The sequence below is a fragment of the Sander vitreus genome, chromosome 20 (genome assembly GCF_031162955.1).
Source record: "Sander vitreus isolate 19-12246 chromosome 20, sanVit1, whole genome shotgun sequence".
NCBI classification, from domain to species: Eukaryota; Metazoa; Chordata; class Actinopteri; order Perciformes; family Percidae; genus Sander; species Sander vitreus.
In genome coordinates, this window is record NC_135874.1 from 1390270 (window position 1) to 1415115 (window position 24846).

General features: G+C 42.0%; 1 protein-coding gene across 1 annotated transcript in view; it reads left to right on the forward strand.

Annotated features, from left to right (window-relative positions):
• The window catches only part of LOC144535273 (protein phosphatase 1 regulatory subunit 37), a 65432-nt gene extending 41851 nt beyond the window's left edge, over positions 1–23581 (forward strand). The window contains exon 11 of the mRNA XM_078277655.1: positions 22969–23581. Coding sequence (XP_078133781.1) covers positions 22969–23121 — 153 coding nt within the window. The 3' untranslated portion in view covers positions 23122–23581. The remainder of the gene's footprint in view (positions 1–22968) is intronic.
• The last annotated feature ends 1265 nt before the right edge of the window (positions 23582–24846 follow it).

The following is a 24846-nucleotide window of genomic DNA, read 5'->3' on the forward strand; positions in this document are numbered from 1 at the left end:
CAGTCACCCATCAGCAGCTGGCAGCCTCTCATCTGACTACCATGAAGCTCCATGCGTGTCTGTCTCTCTCGCTCCCTTCATCCACAAGCCACATCCCTTTCACTTTTGAATGGCGGGCTGACTGCAGAAATTGCCCCTGTCCACCATGCGCGCTGAATATTTAACTATGAATATGAAATATCTTGGCAAGACTTCAACCACCTTCAAAAGTGAGAGCCCCTCCAACTCTCTCAGCATACACACACCCTCACACTACCCCCTCCTTTTTTTTTTTTTTTTGCACTCATGGATCGATCATCCCATCCCTGTATGGAGGGATGTCAGGTGAGGAAGTGGTGAATGATCTTCTCCGGTTGGGCACCAAAGTCACAGATTGAAGGCGAAACTCCCGACACTAAAGCTCTGTGGATGATAAGGTGAGGTTCCTTCAACCCAGCGCTGTGTTCTGGTGGAAAGAGGAGACTGACAGAGTGAGGGAAAACATAACGGCTGAGGAGTTCTGCTTTGGCGAATTGCCTCCTTTTGCTTTTCTCTCCATTCAAGGCCCTCCCTACATCCTCACTGCCAGACAAGTTCCCCCTCTCCTTCACCTTAATCCACAAAGGGGACATCTGTGCCGATTGCAGATCAATACTGGCCTGCGATGATCAGCACTTAACATGTTCCGTCCCAGACCATCAGTAGGAACCAATTTGTTTATATAGATTTAATTGAGTTAATGTTTAAAATCAGCATTTGAAAATTAAGCCTGTGTCAGCTCATTGGGTTTGTGTTTTACCAACCTTCACGTCCCCCCTGCTTGGTATGGAAATAAAAAGGAGGGCCTAAATGGGGGGGGGCAAGTTTTGGCACGTTCAAGGCCACGGTCAAACCGCGCTGTCTGTGCTCCGGGCCAGCGATCCTCACCTGATGGATCCTCAAGGAGGGAAATGCTTTTATTTGACAGTGTCTTAGCAGTAAATTTCAAGATTTTCAAATAGTAATGCATTTGTTTGATACTAGAGTCCTCTAGAATAACCTAGAGTCAAGCTTTGTCAATCAGAGTCAGAATAGTGTCAATTTTGTTTGAGAAAAATAAAAAAAAATATTATTACAACCCAATGTAATATAGTTTCTTTTCTGCAGAGTTAATGCTGGCAAATAGCACATTGGAATATCCTAAAACACTGGTGAGACTTTGTCATGTCTGATGAGTATCAGGTTAAGTTCAAGCTTGAGTCATTTTGCTGGGTAAAACTTGGGCTCCGGTTAGGTTCGGGTTTGGTTATATACAAATGTAATTCATTTAGAAATGTTCCTATTTGTTTCTAGGACTGTGCCAATCATCTGCATCCATGGGTGTCATGTGCTGCAGGAACAAAATGCCCATGGAAAGGCAACGAGAGCATGTGTAGCCAATGCTTTGCATTTGCCTAGCAAGCTAATGGGCAGTAATGGTGGAAAAATGCAAAAATATTGCTTCTGGTCAGGTCCAGGTCTCACATTTGGCAGTATCCATGAGATCCAGTCACATCTGGTCCCACAATAGCAGGTACAAGCCAGGTTCAGGTCTCAGTTTTCAGCCCGTACAGAACTCACACACTTTGGTCTATTACAGGATATCTTCAGGTGGGTTGCCATACAATTCAATGAGCACATTCATGCTCGAGAGAAGATGAACTCTTTTTACTGGAGACACTAATGAGACATTCTCTTGTGTCACGTTTGGAAACCAGATACTGTATCTAATGGCTGGATTTTCATTAAATGTATTGTTGATACTTATGGTCCCCAGAGAATGGACCCTATTGAGGTGAATCTGTGACTTAAACCCAGTCCATACATTAATTTTTTAACGTCATCAAGATGAATTGCCATGATATAGTCAAGATTTCACAACTGCCATGAATTGATGACCACATTCACGCTGCTCTGTTTAGGCTTTGGTAGTCTATATTAACGATGTTTCATTTACGGGAATGTTCAGGTGCTGCTGCAAATTCCGCCAGAGGTCACTCATTTCGGCCGGATGTCCGTCCCCTTCCTCTTTCTCTGTGTTGGCGTTCTAACCTCTGGTGGATTTGTGAGGACCATGGTTAACTGCTCCTCAGATCTCTGCAGGGTAAATCCAGACAGCTAGCTAGACTATCTGTCCAGTCTGAGTTTTCTGTTGCACAACTAAAACTACTTTTGAACGTGCACATGGTCCGTCCAGCGCTTAGCACCACCCAAGACGATTATGATTGGTTTACAGAAATGCAAATAAACCAGAGCACGTTTTTCTCCCATCCCAGAATGCTATGTGGACTAGCCAGACCCTCCTCCGCAGCGCTGTGGAGGAAGGAGATGCCATGGTCTGGTCTGCATTGCAGTCCTTAAGTCAGATTTCACATTTTCAGCCCACGTAGTGGAAAGCCTGTAATGCAGCAAGTCAATTTTGACGTTTCTTTGTCCTGATGTCAGATGTGTCACAGCGTGAAAAATACGGTAACTCAGGCCTCATCCTCTGTCCTAGCAACATCCTCCACTGTCCATTGCCCCCCCCCCCCCCCACAAGTCTGGTGCGGGCACCATGGAGGGGAGGTAATTGGATTTGTTGTCACCTCCACTGGCTGGCAGGCCTGGCCTGTCTGCTCAGCTTAGTGATGAAGACATCAGTGTGACAGGGACCCTGGGAGAGGATCAGCTGGTGTCCTGGACGCCACTAATAAAGCTGTGGTCATGCCACGGCCATGCCGCCACGGCTGCAGCCAGCTGTTACCTCTGCCACCTCTCCTCCAATGCTAGTGCCCGTTCCACAGCTTGGGGAGTGTGTGTGTGTGTTGGGGGGGATGACATGTGGAATGAAGAGTGGGCAGCCTTATTAAAGCAGATGCCAGTCCCCCCTTCGCTCTGTTGGAAAGGTCAGAGAAACACTCCCCAAACACTCGTCTGTGGTTCCGGGCAATGCTGGCACAGTGCACCAGTGTCCTGGCATCCCCTGGTCCGTACTGTGTCGCTAGGCATCTTATTAAAGCACTGGCAGGAGGCTAGCCAAAGTCAAGGGCTGTAGTTTAGGCTTCACTGCAGTTGTCCCCTGGTTCACCCCATCAGGGATCAATGAGTTATGTCCCTCAGTGTCCTGCAAAATACACTGTCTTTTTAAACAGTGTACATATTAATGCAAAAAGAACTTCTAGTTGATCTTCTTACACATGCTTGTACAGTTTTGAGAGTAAGTGTGGCTTAGATATAGAAATGGGAAATATTTTCCAGCTTATAAAAATGGATGTGGAAACCAGAACTGCATGCAGTTATGACGGGGTCCAAGCCTCCCCGACACGAGTCGCCCTCGACTCGCCCTTGAATAAAAATACAAAAGAAAACAAACACTCCATGAAAACCTAAATGGCCAATATAGGAATAGAAATGAACAAAATCTATATGAAAACCACATGAGTGCTGCATAAGCAATGTGTGTGCCCTTAAGGACACAAAAGTGTGGAGTAGTCATTATTTCTTTATTTGCTGCATGTATTACTTTTGTCCGTACTATGAATTTAAATATGATTAATAAGGAGGAGACATTTTAGTGTGTTTCACTTTTCATAAAGCTAGGAAAAGGCTGCTGTCCCTTGAATGTTATAGCTGCTTTATTAGATGTTCAGTGGTGAGTACACAGTCCAATGAAGTAAAAACGTTTGTTCAATGTCTAATGTGTCAATATGTTTATTTTATTTTACTTATTTGTTTAATTTAATTTGACTTCATAATTATTTTGTAGTACTGTTATTATAAACAATTTAGATCATCAGCCTCTCCATGGGATTTCAATGTGGACACTGAAGACATTTTATTACCAGGTGTAAATGGAATCTAAATGGTTAAATGACATTTATTCACTCTGGATACATGACACATCTTAATACCAGGTGTAAATGGGGTCAATGTGTCAGTCCTGTGCTGAACTGGTGCCCAATGTCAGCTGGGATAAGCAGTTCCAGATAATGGATGGATGGTTGGATTTGACCTCTTCTTATGAGGATTTACTTGAACAGTGCCACTCACAGCCAAAACTCTGTATGTCCACCTCAAGCTAAGTGCTGTTCAACAACACAAGCTAATAATGCAACATACACTCACCTAAAGGATTATTAGGAACACCCTATGTGTTTGACCCCGTTTCGCCTTCAGAACTGCCTTAATTCTTCGTGGCATTGATTTAACAAGGTGCTGGAAGCATTCTTTAGAAATGTTGACCCATATTGATAGGATAGCATCATGCAGTTGATGGAGATTTGTGGGATGCACATCCAGGGCATGGAGCTCCCATTCCACTACATCCCAAAGATGTTCTATTGGGTTGAGATCTGGTGACTGTGGGGGCCATTTTAGTACAGTGAACTCATTGTCATGTTCAAGAAACCAATTTGAAATGATTCGAGCTTTGTGACATGGTGCATTATCCTGCTGGAAGTAGCCATCAGAGGATGGGTACATGGTGGTCATAAAGGGATGGACATGGTCAGTAACAATGCTCAGGTAGGCTGTGGCATTTAATCGATGCCCAATTGGTACTAAGAGGCCCAAAGGTTGCCAAGAAAACATTCACCACACCACTAGACCACCACCACCACCAGCCTGCCCAGTGGTAACAAGGCATGACGGATCCATGTTCTCATTCTGTTTATGCCAAATTCTGACTCTACCATCTGAATGTCTCAACACAAATCAAGACTCATCAGACCAGGCAACATTTTTCCAGTCTTCTGCTGGTGTAGCCCATCCGCCTCAAGGTTGTGCGTGTTGTGGCTTCACAAATGCTTTAATGCATACCTTCGGTTGTAACGAGTGGTTATTTGAGTCAAAGTTGATCTTCTATCAGCTGGAATCAGTCTGCCCGTTCTCCTCTGACCTCTAGCATCAACAGATTTTCTTGATTAATTTCCTTGAAGACTGCTGTATACTGGATGTTTTTCCTTTTTCAGACCATTCTTTGTAAACCCTAGAAATGGTTGTGCGTGAAAATCCCAGTAACTGAGCAGATTGTGAAATAGCCAAACCAGTCCGTCTGGCACCAACAACCCAGCTACGCTCAAAGTTGCTTAGATCACCTTTCGTTCCCATTCTGACATTCAGTTTGGATTTCAGGAGATTGTCTAGATCTGGACGACACCCCTAAATGCATTGAAGCAGCTGCCATGTGATTGGTTGATTAGATAATTGCATTAAGAGAAATCTTCCAGGTGTTTCTAATAATAAATTGTTATTATTGACTGGTGCTGAGAGAGTGCCAAGGCACATTGTATTTCATTGCTGTGGTACTTCGTACTAATATGCATATGACAATAAACATGAACTTGACTTGAACTTGATCCTTTAGGTGAGTGTATAAATGCAATACCGTTTCCATAGGAATGGTCAGGCTGTTCTCATTAACCATTCGTACATATAAGCTACGAAAGTAAAGCACTGTAATTTGTATGTATTCCACGTATTTTTTGCTGAATGCACCACAGTGACTGCTGCTGTATAAGACAGCTCTGGTCCGCGTAGGGATGAAGGTTGGCGTGGATGGCTGGGGCATGAAACACAGGGCTTTCAAGCAGGGAGCGGAGACTTTCACCCAGGAAATGGGTGTTCGGGTCTCTGGAGTACTACTTAAAGGTACTCTAAGCAATGTTGGGTGATGTCACTTCTTGTTGACGTTCAAAGTATTGTCAAACAAAACTGAGATTAGCTTGCCCCTCCCTCATCCCTTCCCTTCCGTCCGTCCACGCACCAACCCCCACCCCCAAATCCTTCTTGTCGGTTATTGGCTGCAACGCTGGCACACTGTTTGTTACGTTTGGTGGTGCAGGTTGGTCAGTTTGTTTTTGTTGTCGTTTGTGGAGCCTGGGCTGTCAGAGACCACAGTTTTTGTGTGTTCAGGGGACAGGCAGCTAGCAGATAGTGAGATGTTTTTTACAGTGTGTTCAGGGGACAGGCAGCTAGCAGATAGTGAGATGTTTTTACAGTGTGTTCAGGGGACAGGCAGCTAGCAGATAGTGAGATGTTTTTTTTACAGTGTGTTCAGGGGACAGGCAGCTAGCAGATAGTGAGATGTTTTTACAGTGTGTTCAGGGGACAGGCAGCTAGTAGATAGTGAGATGTTTTTACAGTGTGTTCAGGGGACAGGCAGCTAGCAGATAGTGAGGAGATGTTTTTTTATACAGTGTGTTCAGGGGACAGGCAGCTAGCAGATAGTGAGATGTTTTTTACAGTGTGTTCAGGAGACAGGCAGCTAGCAGATAGTGAGATGTTTTTTACAGTGTGTTCAGGGGACAGGCAGCTAGCAGATAGTGAGGAGATGTTTTTTACAGTGTGTTCAGGGGACAGGCAGCTAGCAGATAGTAAGGAGATGTTTTTTACAGTGTGTTCAGGAGACAGGCAGCTAGCAGATAGTGAGGAGGTGTTTTTTGCAGTGTGTTCAGGGGGCAGGTAGCTAGCAGATAGTGAGATGTTTTTTTACAGTGTGTTCAGGGGACAGGCAGCTAGTAGATAGTGAGATGTTTTTTTTTTTACAGTGTGTTCAGGAGACAGGCAACTAGCAGATAGTGAGATGTTTTTTACAGTGTGTTCAGGGGACAGGCAGCTAGCAGATAGTGAGATGTTTTTTTACAGTGTGTTCAGGGGACAGGCAGCTAGCAAATAGTGAGATGTTTTTTTACAGTGTGTTCAGGGGACAGGCAGCTAGCAGATAGTGAGGAGATGTTTTTTTACAGTGTGTTCAGGGGACAGGCAGCTAGCAGATAGTGAGGAGATGTTTTTACAGTGTGTTCAGGAGACAGGCAGCTAGCAGATAGTGAGATGTTTTTTACAGTGTGTTCAGGGACAGGCAGCTAGCAGATAGTGAGATGTTTTTTACAGTGTGTTCAGGAGACAGGCAGCTAGCAGATAGTGAGATGTTTTTTACAGTGTGTTCAGGGGACAGGCAGCTAGCAGATAGTGAGGAGGTGTTTTTTGCAGTGTGTTCAGGAGACAGGCAGCTAGCAGATAGTGAGGAGGTGTTTTTTGCAGTGTGTTCAGGGGACAGGCAGCTAGCAGATAGTAAGATGTTTTTACAGTGTGTTCAGGGGACAGGCAGCTAGCAGATAGTGAGATGTTTTTTTACAGTGTGTTCAGGAGACAGGCAGCTAGCAGATAGTGAGGAGATGTTTTTTACAGTGTGTTCAGGGGACAGGCAGCTAGCAGATAGTGAGGAGGTGTTTTTTGCAGTGTGTTCAGGGGGCAGGCAGCTAGCAGATAGTGAGATGTTTTTTTTACAGTGTGTTCAGGGGACAGGCAGCTAGCAGATAGTGAGATGTTTTTTTACAGTGTGTTCAGGGGACAGGCAGCTAGCAGATAGTGAGATGTTTTTTTACAGTGTGTTCAGGGGACAGGCAGCTAGCAGATAGTGAGGAAATGTCCACATGATACAAGCCTTCCTTGATCGCGCACCTCCTAAGCCACCATATGACCAGTTGCTGACAAGCATTTAAAAGGCAGTTTTTTTCAACCGACAACAGCAAAGACAAAATAAAGCAGCGACGGGAAAATCAACATCATTAGGCTATAATCGAGTATGGTCTGTGACTGCATCGATGCAGAATGGTCCAGGTCCACATCGCGATGCATCGATGCAATGATTAGTTCACACCCCCTAGCATGGACTCACTGTGTGCGCTGATGCATGAACAGGGGAAACACTGAAATGGATATTTGCCGTTATTTTAAACTGACGTGAAACACTGATGTATAAAAACTAGATAGATTAGATTAATTGACCAGTTAATCGGACGTGCTTGAACGCTGTTTTGGATCGTTCCAAACCACTTTAACTCCTGTACATGACTACTTTTAAGGCTCGTTCTACCAGTTAGTGAGAGAACGGATCCCGACAGATGGCTTGGTGGTTATTAACGGTGATTAAGATGCTCTCTGACAGATGACCTGGCAAGACTAAGGTGTCAGCGACCTATATTCTATCCACACACACACACACACACACACACACACAAACACACCTCACCAACACGGTAGCCTCGGAGAACATGCCGGGGCCGACTGCTGTCACCTGAAACATTTCCGTACATATGGCAGCTCAGCTCAGGCGGAAGCCACTGAAATGAGCCCTTTCCTTTCTCCTCTGCCTGCTCCTTTACATTTCAAATACATTTGTATACATACACACTCCTATATACTAGCCGCAAGTACACATGTATGACAAATATTTGCATATATTTACTAATGACTTTATCGGATAATTGCTGTGTGCTGATGAATAACAGCTGCCGTCAGCTGATGACACAGATCCCTCACTTGTCATCTCCTCTGTCCAAACAGTAGAAAACATACACAAAAGTCATTGGAAAAGACAACCTTCCGTATTCCAATTTTAGCGTGAAACTAAATGGCCACAAGACGAACAAGACGTTGGTGGGTGGTGCTCTGTTTTGTGTGACAAGTATGACTTTTAAAACAGTCTGTAATTCAGCCGCCGTCACAGACAACACCGAGACAAAACTGATGGAGAGGCAGTCGGCAGGGTTTGCCCTCAGGGAGTCTACTTGGGAAATGTCACAGACGGGAAGGCTTTTTACAGAGCCCTGGATTTCAAATTCACCTGTGTAAAGACCCAATCACAGGCAGCACAACTCTCGAATCTGCTGTGCAGTTTGTGACAATTTGACCCTAGTCTGCATCAACGGAAGTATATTTCCAGGATAAAGCCTGACATCCGGCATGTGAGCCACCTCACCTACCGCTCTCTGTGTGTTGCCATTCTCAAAATCCTTTCGTTTTGAGAAACAGCAACAAACTTCGAGCTAGCAAGCTACACGCTGAAAATGCCAAGTTTTGAAGAACATTTGGATGGTACAACAAGGCAGGCCTGCTTGGTTCTTTCAGGGAATGATTGTTAAGATTTACAAAGATATGTTTAGGGCATTTCCTCTTAGTGAGGTTTTGGGACTGATTGGTAGGATTGCTGTGGACGAAGTACACACGGAGATACACTGGTAAGAGCCAATGAGGTTTAACCATGTATCAGCTCACGTTACTGTATTGTGTCAACAGTTAACTTCATGTAATATTATATGTGGAGTTTTCTTTTGTGGGGTGTAAATGTTCCACCAAAACAAGTTCCTCCCCGAGACTATTCTGCAGAGCCACCGTTGCTGCGTCCGGAACTTAGCGCCGCCCAAGATGATTGGCTAAAAAAAAAAATGCAAACAACCCAGAGCTTTTTTCCTCCTATCCCAGAATGTACGTGTGGTGTAGCCAGACCTTACTCCACAACGCTGGGGAGATAGAGCTGGCTATGCGAGACTAATTTGACCCAAACAGCCAATGTACAACTGTACGGAGAGTAGCTGTAAACTAGCAAGAAACAGATGCAGTGTGTGAGAGTCTGCCTCTGTGTGTGTTTGTGTTCAGAGCTCCAGTTCTCAGTTGTCATTTCCCATCAGACTCTCTTGTGTTTTCTCTGGCCCATGTAACAATACATTGATGAAGCAGATTCATAGAGCCTCGGGATAAGTGGACATTTTACACGTTATAAATATTTGTACAAAATTCCATGTCAATACATGCAACAGTTCTTGAGATATTCCAGTCTGGACCACAGAGGAGGACCAACTGACCATAGAGCCACAACACTTAAAATATAATAAGAGTTAGTTTTTTTTCCCAAAAAATTCTGCTTCCACATTTCAGGAGTTAGATTTAAATAAAGAAACAGAGCCACGACAGACGGAGCTCTACCTGTGTTGGTTCAGGGAGGGAAAAAGTTATAAAGTGTGAAGATCAATTAGGAAGAATTAAAGTGGCGCTGGCTTGGAAGTGCATGGCCGGGGGTCTCTGCGGTGGTCTCTCCAGATAACCAGCAGCCCAGGGCCCTCCATAATCACATGGAGGAGTGTTAGCTTTCACACACCGCTGCTAAAGAGAGGGATTAGAAAGTCACACAGCCTGATAAATACAGGGTCGGATGGAGGGAGGAGAGAGAGAGAGAGAGCGCTGGTAGGTGTGTGTATGTAGTTTAAGGTCAGGAAGCAGCCTTGTCTGTTTTGTTGGAAAGAAATGAAACTATGCAAGACGTAAGTTAGAAAATGATACATTTAAGGTGAACAGTTTGTGGTTTTGATGAGCATTCCCACACAGTGTTAAACAATGACAATAGAGGAGATGCATTATTGTGAAACTCACATTGAAACCGATAACTCCGTATCACTAAAGTAAGCCTGTGACCTGCTACTATCCACCTATTTAGGAGGATTTGCAAGGAACATAATAAAATCATTTTTGAACACGCTGGTCTCAGATCGGTACTCGGTATCGGCCCATACACAAGTTCAGGTATCGGAATCGGTATCAGGAAGAAAAAAAAAATGGTATCGGACTATCTCTAGATTTTATTAGATTGTATTTCTTGGACTGTGAAGCACTTTGTGACCGGAGTCTGTGAAAGGTGCTATAGAAGTAGACGCTGCTTGCTGCAGGTCTTGGGCCTGCCTGTCAATAAGTCGTGGAGCAGAGCACCCTTCTAGTTCTGATCATGTGCTGCATCATACAAAAATGTGTTGTTGTTTTTTTTTAGGCAAGATGGGGAGTGAGTGCCGGAAAAATATCAGGTGTTGCTACACTTTTTAACTTCTTTTGTTGTGGTTGTTGTTTGTATCGGTGCTGATTGTGCTCGGTTTCCCGTTTGGATTGGATCTCTTTTTTTAAAATTTAATTTAATTTATTTTTTTATATTTTTTACACGATAGTTCCAGAGGCTCAATGATCCCATCCGAGAGACTTCTTCAGTTCTGACTGAACGCTACCCAGCTGGGTTTCTCTAGCCTTCAGTCAGAACTATGACCTGGGTGACTGAGAACCTTCCCAGACTTTCCCACAGTACTTTCTGCCTCCCTGTCTGTGGCGCTCAGCTCCGAGCCCTTTAGTTTTCTACTCAAGACGTGAATCTTCGAAAACAGCTCATGTATACAGTAGCTTCATTTAAAAAGGGAAAAAAAACAAAAAAAACACTTAAAATGTCCTAAAACAGCTGCTCACTTTTTATCAAACCAACAGGAGAAAACCATGCATTTGCTGGAGACTATTTCCAGCCAACAGCCAAATGGAAGCATTTGAAATGGAATTGGATTTACTGCCCAGAGCATGTTTCATTCTCAGGTTCATTCATGAAAATAATAATTCCGTATTTCTTGTCATGTCACACTAAAACACTTATAGTCACTGTGTCATTTAAAGATGAACATTGATTCAGTTTTGGGTCATTGTGGGGAACACAACTGTGGTTTTGTGACCAACCTTTGAATATTTGTCTGTTAAATTTATATACTTATTTGTATTAAAATATCAATATTTATCAATAATATTGTCCAGTTTTATCAATATCTCAATATTCCCTACAGGCCAAGTTACTGTGGATCAATGCAAATGCTAGACTGGTTTAACCTTATCCCTGAACAGCCTCAAATAAAGTCAAGTTTATGTAGAAAGCCATCAACCAAACTCCAATACAAAAACAGAGCAATTTAACAAAAGACAAAGCACACACCAAATCTGTCTGTAATGGTAACATAAAGCCTGTTGAATCTGTTACCCCACCATAAAACAAAAATTCTTCTCAAATATCATTCCAAGACTGAGAGTAGTTAATTGCATGCGTGTATGTTTTTGTTTATGCATACAGGGTCAGAGGAATGTTTTATGTTTTATTCACGCGTCATCTTCGGAGCGTCTCATGTTCAGCCTCTTGGTTTCATTCCTGTGACTTTTATTTTGGCTCTTTCTTTTTTTGTTTTTTTTCATCATCTCTCTCCCGGTGAACCTCCAGTATAATTATCAAATCATAACGTCCCAAATATGTTGGTGTTGTAATTACCAGAAGAATAAAAAAACACCCCAACATGTACAGTAGAAGACTGCAGTGAAGCCGGATAACAATGTGTATGTTAAAACAGAGCGTGGCACCACCTCCCACTCCTTAAACACCCGGCGTCATTTTCATAATTGTTGTAATGAATAGTTTAGCACTGGAATAATACTGGCATAATTATTTTTTTATATTTTCATAGGCCATGTTTAGTCTGCGTACTGCATGTGCCGTGCAAAATTAAAGTTATTCGTAGGATTTTAGGACTAAGTACGGTGCAAAAAAAAAATGCATGAAGATAATAAGAAAAGGGACAGTTTTCATACCTTAAAATTGCACTTTAAACCCAATTAATCTTTATTTGCTCAACAATCAAAGTAATGTAGTTGTATTGGGTTTACATTCATGTCTTTATCTCTTATTTAAAGATCACCCAGCTGGATACATTCTAATGGATTTCTTTCTTTTGTCTGTTGCATTGTCAAAACTTCACAGTCAAACGCCTTAAATACAACATAGCTTTGTTTCTTACTGATGAACATGAAAACACATTCTCTCATCTGAGACACACACACACACACACACACACCCACCCTCAGGGAGCAGATATTTGGTATACAACAGTGACATCTTCTGTCGGAGTGATGGAAGGCTGCAGACAGAGCAGAGACGCGGAAGAGAAGAACAATAGAAAGGCATCTTAAAGCCGCGCCGTGTGTCTGTCGATGAAGGAACGGCTGGTAATTACTGCCATTTATAGAAAGAGAACAGGGTTCTGTGAGTATGCTCCAAGTGCATTCATTAACATTTACTCAGCGTTATTCCACTTCCACTGAACAACGGCAAATGAAGTCAGTTCTCTCCATTTGTTGTACAGTAAGAGCTGCTCAAGTTTCCTGGAGTAGAAAAGGAGCTGATGGACTTTAACACTGTTATGTACAGTCTGCTATAACTGAAACCATTTCACAGGATTCTCTGTCGGAGGGAGATTGCACTGCAGCTTTTTTTTAGCCGGTATATAATTAAAATATATATATATATATATCTTTTTTTTTTTGGTACTGACTAAAATATGTCCATTTTAGACTATTTTTTTTATTTTTTTTTTATTTAGGCAAAGTGTTCGCATATTTAGACAACTCCATTGTCTGTATGAATATATTCACAGGTATGTACACGAAGACATGTTGAGAAACTGTGTAGCTCTTACTCTGAAATTCCAACTGTATCTCATCTTTCTTCTTCAGTTTCCATTTGACGTGAATTCCGACTCAAAGTAGCGGTGTGATGTTTGTGGCACAAAGAGATCATCACTGCACACAATCTGATTCTGTTCAGAGAGTATTATCTGCTCATATATCTCAATAATATACTTCCAAAAACAAGGTGAAAGGTCACGGACAAATAGCAAATAGGGTTGTCCAATAGTGGTAGTCCAATGTGGTTCTTGGCTCTTTATGTTGCTCTGTCGAGGAAATGAATCCTCATTTTATTTTAGCCTTCCCCATTTAACATTTACATGCAAACTCTTAAAAACGGGTTTACAACTCCCTGTAATGTAGCGGTAAATGATGAATATGTCAGCACCTGTACCACCCCCCCCCCCCACACCCCCCCATATAACATATAAAGAATGCTAAATAACAGAATACAGCATAGTTGTAATAATATCATCGTTATTTGTAATTATCATTATGTAGTGATTTGTCTTCATAGTTTTAAGCTTGGCAGTGAATGATGTGTATGGTTAATAAATGCTTTATAAGGCAGGGTTAGGTCCCTGTGTAATCATATATAATGCCATACTGTGATACCAAGCTGTCATTTACTCTTCATACACCTGTTATGGATGCTTCATAGGAGGAGTTATAATCATTGACAAACATATGGATACACTCTTGTCCTTATATGTGCTCACAGCTCTTATGTGGTATACATACTACTTAGAAATGCTAAATACAGGGGGTGTGTGTGTGTGTGTGTGTGTGTGTGTGTGTGTGTGTGTGTGTGTGTGTGTGTGTCCGCCGATACCATCAAACAGTGTGATCTTAAAGGAAATGTATAGGAAAATAAATTACTGAATACATTTTGTGTACAAAAAAAAATAGTGGACTGTTCAGTCTTTTTTCATATATAAAATAAGTGAAACTCTGACCAAAACCTTCACCTAACCAACATCTGGGAGGGTGCGTTTACTATTTTCACAAAAACAGCTGTAAAAATGTAAAATCAACCTTTTTCTTTTTTTTGCAGAATTAGATTTTAAAATCAAATGGTTTTTTGTTTTTTTGGCGTTGTGAATATGTCTCATTGTTAGTGCGAGTTTCTCAGACCTTAAAGACAGAATAACTGCTCTACAAAACCTGACAAAACACTGTTCCTTCCTTAAAAAGAATCATGAAATCCATTTCTTCTTAGATATTATTGTAGCTGGGCTTGTGCTGAATACAAAACCTACGACGTACCTCGATAGGTTCAAATACACAACAATATCTGAGCATGCTAAAAACATCTGTGTGTGTGAAAACACCCTCAGACCCCAGAGGGTTAATATGTACAAACTGTGCAATTATCTTTTGTGTAAATTAATATTTTATTTTAATTTTTTTTTTTTTTCTACCCTGACAAGAGACAAATTCAGGGGGGGGGGGAACAGAAAGACAAATGCTGAAATTCATTTGAAATGTATCATATGTGAGTCAGTAAATGTGTTTATGGGGAAACACTAGGCCAGGGAGGAAATCAATAACTTACACACCTCCAAATTTAAAGCACTCGCATTGTTGATCAGCCTCAACAATATGACTTAAAAAAAAAGACACAATACGCCACTCGCATAACACTTGAAACTGGCATCTGAGATGTCATTTACATATATTAGCATATAAAGTAATTGGCACAGATGCCAAGGAAGCAGCCGCAAACAGATTAATTGTCATCGAGCAGTCGTGGTGACATAGTTAAAAATGAGCTCCTTTTAAGGCACCAATTATCAGAGAAATTCCAAAGTAACCCTTTTTTCATCAGCGATTCCCTTCCCCACCAATGTCGTCTCTAACACACACACACACACACACACACACACACACACACGCACAGTGGAAGACAGACATGTAATATGCATAGTATCGGCATCCTAAATGTATAAATATTGTAAATAGCTGTCTGTCGTCTTTCAAGTTGTGCCTTTGAAATCAGGCCACACCACATCCCGCTCTGAAAATGAGCACATGTGCCTTTGTTTAGCCCAGACGAGAACAAACAGTGAATTCTCACACACACTCATTGTGGGAATCCGTAATGAATTTTCACAGATAGAAATAAGAATGCCTCTGCTGGGGCTTCCATATGCTGTTTTCTTCTCTTTTTTTTTCTTTTTTTATGAACACATTTTAATGCTCGCTGAGCCCTGGTTTAGGCACAGGTATTGTTATGCTTCGTGCGTGCGTGTGTGCATAGGTGTGTGTGTGTGTGTGTGTGTGTGTGTGTGTGTGTGTGTGTGTGTGTGTATTCAAATTGATCTGCCTCTGAACCTGAACATGTTCACATTTGACAAACACCATCTCCTTTCCTCTCTATGTTGCTCTGTCTCTACACTGATTTCAAAATAAGACTTCATTCAACATGTACCACATTGAAAACACACCTCCCCATGTATCTGCATTAGTGTGAGCCTTTTGACCCTTTAGTGTGTGTGTGTGTGTGTGTGTGTGTGTGTGTTTCAGTGGAGCCGTTGTTTCTTTACCTCCCTGCTAATAATAAGTGGAAAGTGGCTCCATTTGTAAGGTTGTCTTTGGGAATGCAGAGCTAACAAATGAACTAGTTTAAGCCCCCTGCACCTCAGAGAGCCTTAAACGCTCGTTCCCGGCAGCCACTGTGCAGCCATCTTAACTAATGTTGAGACGAAGACGGAGAGGTAGAGGCTGTTCCCACGTGGAGACATCAGGCGAGGAGGAGGCAGAGTTTTCAAATCAGAACCTCCCACATGTGTTGTTGTTGTTGTTGTTGTTGAAATTAGGGTTCAATATTGACCACAGCGGCAGAAAACACCTGACATGTAGTGGCTTACTATTGAATATTCAAACATGTGAACATTAGGATACTAGTGGTCTTCTGCTGCCATCTTGCTGTCTGTCTGGATCAGTCCTATGCTGTTTCTTTGCTTGCATTTTTCGGCTGTGGAATGATTCTAAAGTTTACTAATTTACCATTTCTCATTTTATAATTTTAAGTACCATTTCCAGGTACTTTTTTTTTAGTATTTTCATTGTGTGCTACTTTAAACTTCCACTTTACTACGTTTCAGGAAATGTTGTACTTTTTACTCCACTACATTTATTTGACAGCTTTAGTTACTTTGAAGATTAAAAATGTACATGCACATGTGATATACTGTATGATCACCTTCTGAAATATGACTTGTTTTAAAACTCAACCCAACTATAACATTAGCCCCACCACAACCACTTACAACATTAAAATGCTGCATAAATGCATCAGTATTAATAATAAAAAATATATATATATATAGATAAACAATAACAATATAAATATATATATATATATATATATATATATATATATATGCATGCATACATACATACTCAAAAGTTTGTAATCTGCTGCGACAACGCTTAAACTAAATGGAGAACAAAACGCTGTACAATGTATACAACCAGACTGACAAGTGAAAGGGCAGAAAGAGACAACGATTCCTCTGAACAACCGCAGAATGAGAAGAGAAGAAATCAGTCATTGGTGAAAGAAACTGGAAGCTTAGCTTAAATTTGCAGTGTCAAGTGCACAACAATGCAGCCTATAACAAGCTGGAATTAATATTTAGCAAAGCTCTTCTTCAAACTTCACAATAGAAACAGAAGGTTAGTGTAAGGTTAGCACTGTTGGAATATCAGCTGAACGTACTGTACTATGGCCTGACAAACCACAGTTTCAACCAGATCAATCTGACCACTGATATTTAGAGCTTCAAGAATGGCCGAGGCTCACTGACGCTTTTCTGGACCTGAAATCTCATTCAACATCCAAGTTCCAACGGTATTCTCCCATCATGCAACACTGTAAGGACATCCACTACATGAAAGATTGAAACAAAAACAAACAAAAAAAGCAGTGAAATAAACTGCGTGCGTGTGTGCGTGCAATTTTGAGTTGTATTCTGTACTGATGTTGCAGAAGCAGTCTTTAATATTTACATGTGTACATGTGCGTGTGTGTGTGTGTGTGTGTGTGTGTGTGTGTGTGTGTGTGTTTGTATGTTTGTATTCCTTAATGATTTTCTAATTCGGGGCCAGCAGGAACCTGCCTTTATCTCTATTAGTTTAGTAGCCGGGCAAACAAAGAGAGTCTGTGGCTGTGGCACCGAGCCAGAGGAAGACTCGTAAAAGCACTTGTCCATCTGCGTCTCCTCGTCCTCCCGCTCCTCCTCCCCCACTCTGATTCCTTCTCTCTGGGTGTGAAAGATGGAGGGGGGGGGGTCATCTTGATACGAGGCTCAGCAGTCCACTTACTCAGTCTAGGTATTGATTGTTCCACTGATGATCAAGTGCAAATAAATGTAGTGTAGATTAGGGGACTGTGTGTGTGTGTGTGTGTGTGTGTGTGTGAAATCAGTAAATTAGTTTGGCTTTGCTGAAAGTCTGGCACCTCGATCCTATGTAGGAAGATATTACAGCATGGCATTCCCATGAGATGTACAGCAATTTTGCACAGCGAAATGAACAAGTAAGGAATCAGACACTAAAATATTGTTAATAGCATGTCAGATTTTTAAGAAAATGGGAGAAAGTGGAACATTCTGCACATAAACAATGATCGGTGTCAAAAAGACTTCTTCGTGCAAACACCAATGTATTTTTGGAAGCTGCAAGAAGCACAGCTAGGGGGAATGGGCAAAAACACATTTAAAAAGAAAGCAGTGAAACTGAAAGGCCAAATGAGTTCAGTTGAATGTCAGAATGTCAGGTGGATGGTTATTAATGTAATTCTTGAAAAAAGGTTTTTTTTGACAACACAACAACAATTAGGAAAAACTAAATGGAGAAAAAAAGATAAAACTGCACTAAAGGCATAAGGCCCAATAAATATGCATACCCCCCTGACTCATTCTAACCCCCACTGTGCCCCGTAGATATAAGCACATTTTTAAAAAGACATATTTAACATGAAGCTGTCAGTTCAGTCTTGTCTTCGGGAACAGTAGTGTGACAAAAGCATCTTAACTCAGATCCAGTAACTAGTTCTTCTTTTCAAACAGGATAAGTCCTTACAAGCATGCAGAAACAAAGCTATTAGTGGCACTTGAGTTAAGATTATTGTGTCAGCTGAGGTTTAAAGTTTATTGACCTTAGAAACCGCACCTGTGCCAGGGCTTTCAATCATCTACATCAGCAGATGTAGTTAACATATGTGTCATAGAATTGTAAAGGATCACAGACACAAAAAGTTTGGAAACCCCTGAAGTTGTCCATCTCTCAGTACTTTCTGACTTTGTGTCTGTGGCTCTCAGCTCCAAGCCCATTGGTTCCTACTAGTGCTGTCAGTTAAACGTGTTATAAACTTTGTAGTTTTTTTCACATGCTGTTGCAACAACTAGTAACGTTAGAAAAACTACAACACCACACCGGATCAAGCTAGACCGGAAACAAAATAACAGGCACGCCGGAGACATGTTTGGGCTTGCGAGCCGGCCAAAGAGTAGTAGGCTAACGTTACGTTTTGAGTGGATGGCGAGCGCGAGACGCCAAAATGGATGCCAATAAGATTCTGAATGGAAAGTTTACTTTTAAAAAGTTGCCAAATGGTTCCATTGACGAGACCAAAGTGATCTGTGTGTTTGGTCGTTGTGAACTGAGCTATCATCGCAGCACGTCCAGTCTGAAAGACCACTTGATGGCCAAGCACACAGCTGATGGCCAAGCACAAAGCCAGGCCGATCCACTTTTCCATGTTGATAAGAGCATTAAAATGACAAAAAATAATTGGACAAAAAGAAATCAAGGGACATTTAGAATAGATAAAAATGTGCGATTAATTGCAAGTTAACTCTGACATTAATGTGATTAATCACGATTAAATATTTTAATCATTTAACAGCACTAGTTCCTACTGAAGACATACATCTTTAAAAGAAATGTAAAGGCTCAGTAATTTCCAAACACAACTGGTCACAGCCGCGGATTAATCCACATTTGGTGCTGTAGTGAGTATTTGTGGCAGCAGGACTGTGTGTGTGTGTGTGTGTGTGTGTGTGTGTGTGTGTGTGTGTGTCAGGCTGTGATACACACACAGAACTTGTTAGTAAAGACATTCACTGTCGGATCTGCACATGGGATTGGTTGACAAGCAGACAAATATAGAATTTCACCAACTCTAAGTGCTATATCATAATAATCAACATAGAGGATCATTTCACAAAGCAACATAACCTGTGACCTGTCATGCTTTACTCAGGTCAGATATATTGTCTGTAGCTACAGCTAAAGCCATGGGGTGGAGGGACGCTTGTCAGCCTCATTACATGGCATATGCTCCTTACTGCTACACCAGCCGCTCACTATATGCTGACTGGGTGGTTGTTTTGTGCCAGAGCACTGCCAAAATGTTCCCATGTGACTGTGGAGACAGGCTGGGGACACTCCGACATTTAACACTGTTCTCTAATGTATGCTCTAATGTAGGTGCAAAGTCCATCAGGGTGAACAGATAGAGTCAGAGTGCATGTTCCTCTCTGATAAATACATACAGTAATTGGTACACTACATCAAATTATGTGTGCAAAATAAGTTTCACTGCTTATGAATTGACCTTTTTTATTGTAAGAGAAAGATCATTTGTTGTTTGTTCCTTTAAAAAGTTCCTTTCAGTTTAAAGCTGTTATTTCTTGTTGATTACGGCCCTTTTTTGCAGTTGTTCTGATGGATGTGGTCTGATGCTGTTGCCCAAAAAAATGCTGGAACATTGTTATGTATTGTTGTTATATATATATATATATATATATATATACACACTTTTCTTTTCTATAAGAGCCATCTGGTGGTCATACTTGGCATTTGTTACCAATGTGGTGTTTGCAACCATATTGTATCTTCAAAAGAGGAAACTGTGCTTGGGTTGTTACTCAACTCTATTTTAATGTACTAACCATTTTGATATGAAATAGCCATATAAATAAAGGCTTTAATAACTTTTTTTGCCAGAAGAGTGCCTTGGACTTCTCTTCTTTTTTGAACTTTTGTGTTCCCTTCCAAAAAACACCTTAACATTTTTTTTTTTTTTTACTTCTGAGCATTTGTATGATGCTATGAGAGTACAGTTATAGAAAATAGTTTGGTCACACATGCACAGTGATAAATAACAAGAGATATTAGTCAGAGAGTTAAACAGCAGACGATTCATAACCGTCATACTGACACAACAGAGCCAACTCTATTACACAAAGGATATAAGTGAAGAGCCCGCTTAGACATTAAATAAAAAAAAATACAAATATAAAAAACAATGCAAACATAGTTCATCAGTTAAGAAGGAAAGGCAAATCATAAGTAATGCATCTAGAAAAGTGACCAATGAAATAGGCTAAGCAATACATATGAAATGAAACCTTAAATATGATGTCAAAAATATACAACCTAGTGGCCGGGTTGGTTCAGTGGGTAGGACAGGCGCACATATACTGAGAGGTTTATGCCTCGACGCAGAGGTCCAGGGTTTGAATCCGACCTGTGACAATTTTCCAGCATGTCTTCCCCAAAAACTGTGAATGAATCAGGACTCGGACCAATTGCTGAACCAGTCTGTGAACTAATACTTGTAGCCTTTTACTGTAAGTTATTATAATAAAACAAACAAATGTAACAGAACAGAAGATATTTGACCAACCCAGAAGACTCCCCATTTACACCCTAACCCTGCACATGTCACCACATCTCTGCTTGCTTGTGTGGTGTCTACAGATGGATTAAATGAACTCAGGGAAGGGTTTCAACATGGCGCTCCTTTTATTCCAGTCACAGTTGCTCACTAAGCGCCCCAAAAAGGTTCATTGGCCTTCTGCATTATAGAATAATAATGCCAATAGAACATGAGCACTAGAGTCCGTCTTTCAAAGAGTCACGACACGGTATTTGTGACGCTCCGAAAAATTTATTCATTGTGTTACAGCTGCTTTTTTATATAATGATTGTGTATTAGAAACTTCCTTTTGGTCCCCAGCAGGTGACCAGATGATCAGCAAATCCTACACCAAAACTACCTGACAGCTCAGAGCGATCCCTGGTGGTTTGGTGCTGAGAGACACAAATCCAACATTCCAACAAGCCAGGGGCAATAAGCAGGGCACCTGTGTGTGTGCTGCTAGGATGTGAGTGTGTAAATCCACTGTATCCTGGGTTTATGTTGTATTATCTGTGTGTGTGTGTGTGTGTTCCTGAGTCTCTTTTGATCCCTTTGGCTCCTGTGTATGGCATCATTGGCCTCCCTCTTTCTCTCTCTCCAGAAGGCAGTAGCTGTGAACCCTGACCCCCACACACCAACACACACACGCACACTCCAACACACACAGACAAGCCTTTCACCAGCAGAAGGTTGCATTGCTGTTCTCCACATGCCTGCCTCTCACCCATGCAGCCCCCCCCACATCCTCCTCCTCCACCACCTCACCTACCCCCGGTGTTGGCAAAAGTATCTCTGTGTGTGTGTGTGTGTGTGTCAGGCGGGCGGGCTGCTGCGTGGTGAGCGTGCCCTCTGTCATTCACGCAGAGCAGCCCTGTCCAACTGTCACTTCCTGACAGGCCGATAATCAATCTCTTTATTAACTGCTCTGCTGCAGACCGCCGCCACTGAGGGGAGGAGGGGGGGGGGGGGGGGGGGGGGGGGGGTGAACTGAAAGGAGGGGAGAGAGGAGAACAGAGAAGAGCTCGCTGCAGCTTGAAAGTTAAGAGTTTGTTTTTTGTTAAGAAAAAAGGTTCCTTTTTAAGGCCTGATTAAAAAAAAATGGTCCATTTTTTATTAATGACGGAAAGGGAATATGGCAGTGTTTCCTAACATGGGGGTCAGGACCCCACAGAGGTCACAACTCGACCTACTCTACCTGTAAAGGGTCCTGAGATAACTTCGGTTATGTTTTTACACTATAAATAAAATGGAATACAATTGAATTGGATCCCTATTACTTGTTGCCTTTTAATTATGTCTTTGTGTTGTTGTGTAGGTTGTATATTTGTTTATTTGTCGCTGGTTAGTCTATATCGGTGGCGTTTTCCCTCATTTTCGGCTGGATGTCCCTCACCTTCCTCAGGCTTCGTTCCCTTTGCTAAGCCAGCATTTTCCACATTTTAAATTTGCATAAATAGATCTTTTTTGGAGAAAAAAAACCCAGCTGGTTTTGGCATCATTATCTATTTCCATGTGTTTAAATAGACCAAGCAGAGAGTGGTGACAGGAGTAGAGAGGCTGCTGTTGGTTTTGGGATGCTGGGCTTTCCTGACATCATCACAGCCATCGTCATAGCGATAATTTATGAGGCGGGATAGTGCATCAGTGGTTGTGGCAATTAGCAGCGAGCCAGGAGTCGGCACACTACCTGTCCTCTGCTCTGTCCTTTTTCTTCTCCACACTTTAATGTCTTCCTTCTGTGACTCCTCTCTTCTTCCTGTCCTCCCATCCACGCTTAGTTTGTTAACTAAAAACACAAGTTGTGCAGCGACCTTCTGACCTTTTGTTATTTGGAGGGGCTCCTTTTTTTTTCTTTTCTGGGAATAAGGTGTCATCAGGCACATTCTGTCAGCTCATGTATGAAATCACTAACTGAAGAGGAGCAAACGTTGACGTGAGGTAAAGAAAGTATAAAAGTACACTGTTTGACATTTCAGAGGGTTTTACAATAACTTACTGGCTACACTGTGGATTCAGATTCACAGTGACGTTACTATAATAACTGTATATATTGTATATAACAAATGTCACTGTAAAAACCTAGGTAAACTGTACAGTACTGCAATCAAGATGTCAAATAAGTTGGTGGTTCCCTTCTCATGCTAATCCTGTTGCCTGATTTTGATGGTTGTATGTTTGTGTGTGATCAACAGGATGAATTTCTGATGGAGACTCAGACGAGGCTTCAGTCAGAGATCACCCAGCACTGTCTGGCCAACGCCAGCCGCTCCCACCTCGCCCCGGACCCCTCTGAGACTTTACCCGCCGAGGCCGACGGACCAGCCGACAGCTTGACTCCCGCCTGAGCTCACACACACAAACACAGCACACAGTAGGAGGAAACACAGCTAACCTTGTACAGATCACCTCAGAAACCACTTATGGATTCAGTCATACAGACGCTGTGTCCCAGTGTCCCAAACCTAAACAGCTGACTGCCAGATATATGCGAATAATAATTCTATCACAAATAATGATCACCATAAAACTCCAAATCCGGGTAATAAAGGCACAGTAGAGCTCCCTAATGAAACGCCGGCCTCCCCACTGCTTCCCGCCTAATGTTCCCGCCTAATGTTCCCGCCGAGCCGCTCGCCACTTTCCATAAAGCAATTTTGCAGGCCCACTTCAAACGTGAATCACCTAGAAATGAAGATAACTGCCCTTCCCAGCGTCATCGTTCTGAACTCCCCCACCATCACCCCCTCCCCTTCCTACAACGCTCACACTGGAGCTCTGTGTGTGTGTGTGTGTGTGTGTGTGTGTGTGTGTGTGTGTCTGTGTCGCAAATCCCTGTTTCCTTGTGTTCTATCATCACTTAATGTTCACAGTGATACATTGCGGGACACTCCTCAGTGTGTGTGTGTGTGTGTGTGTGTGTGTGTGTGTGTGTGTGTGTGTGTGTGTGGGGATGTAGCGTCATTACTCTGACAGAGGCAGCAGCCATGAACTCAGCCAAGTTCCATCTGCATTAATCAACTGAGCAGCGCAGACAGGCAGACGTTCAACAGCAATACAATGTGAAACAGTTGAGCACAGTGCATACAGCTACAGTCAACAGAGGGGCGGGGGGTGCAGGAGGTCTGCATGGCTGTACATGGCTGCGTTGTCTGCAGGTGAGGCTACAATATAACGGCCTACAAGTCCAGCTGAGATGATTAGATCATTAAACACACAACTGTTTTAGGATCCTTTACACTTTCTACAATGGGAGGAGAGTTCTGCATCGAGTACTTTTACTTTGGATACTTTAGGTACATTTGAAGCTGTGGTGGAGAAAAGGTCACTGAACAAACTGTTATCTATCATGGATAACCCCGACCACCCTCTCCACCCCCCCACACTGGTCCAACAGAGGAGCACCTTCTCTAAGAGGCTCCGACAGCTTCGATGTCGCACGGACCGCTACAGGAAATCATTCCTGCCGCAGGCAATACAACTATTTAACACTTCTTCACTGAGATAAGACTCATAGACATCACAACTGCACTAAGTTCACCTTGCACAATAGGTTTATCTACAGCTTTATCATTACTAGTTAAACAGTTGTACATTTTTATTCCCAACTTGTATATATTTTAAATTATTTGTTCTTATATTCTATTATTATTTCATGTATATTGTACCCTATTATTTCATGTATATTCTGTATGTGTGCTGTGTGTCTGATATTTTGCTGCAACACTGGAATCAATAAAAATCTATCTATCTACATATCCTGATGATACTTACATACTTTTACTTAAGTACAAAAAATGTAATGCAGGACTTTGACTTGTAACAGAGTATTTTTACAGTGTTGTATTAGTACTTTTACTGAAGTAAAGGATCTGAATACTTCTTCCACCACTGTTTGCTGCTTAGTGGCGTCCATCTATTAAACTTTCTCAAGACAGACAACACCAAACGTGAGTTCAGACTCCTGAGAAGGATGACGCAGCACTCTTGCTCAAGGTGAGAGCAGGGCTGGGCAATATATTGATATCATATCGATATAGCTATATGAGGCTAGATATTGTCTTACATTTTGG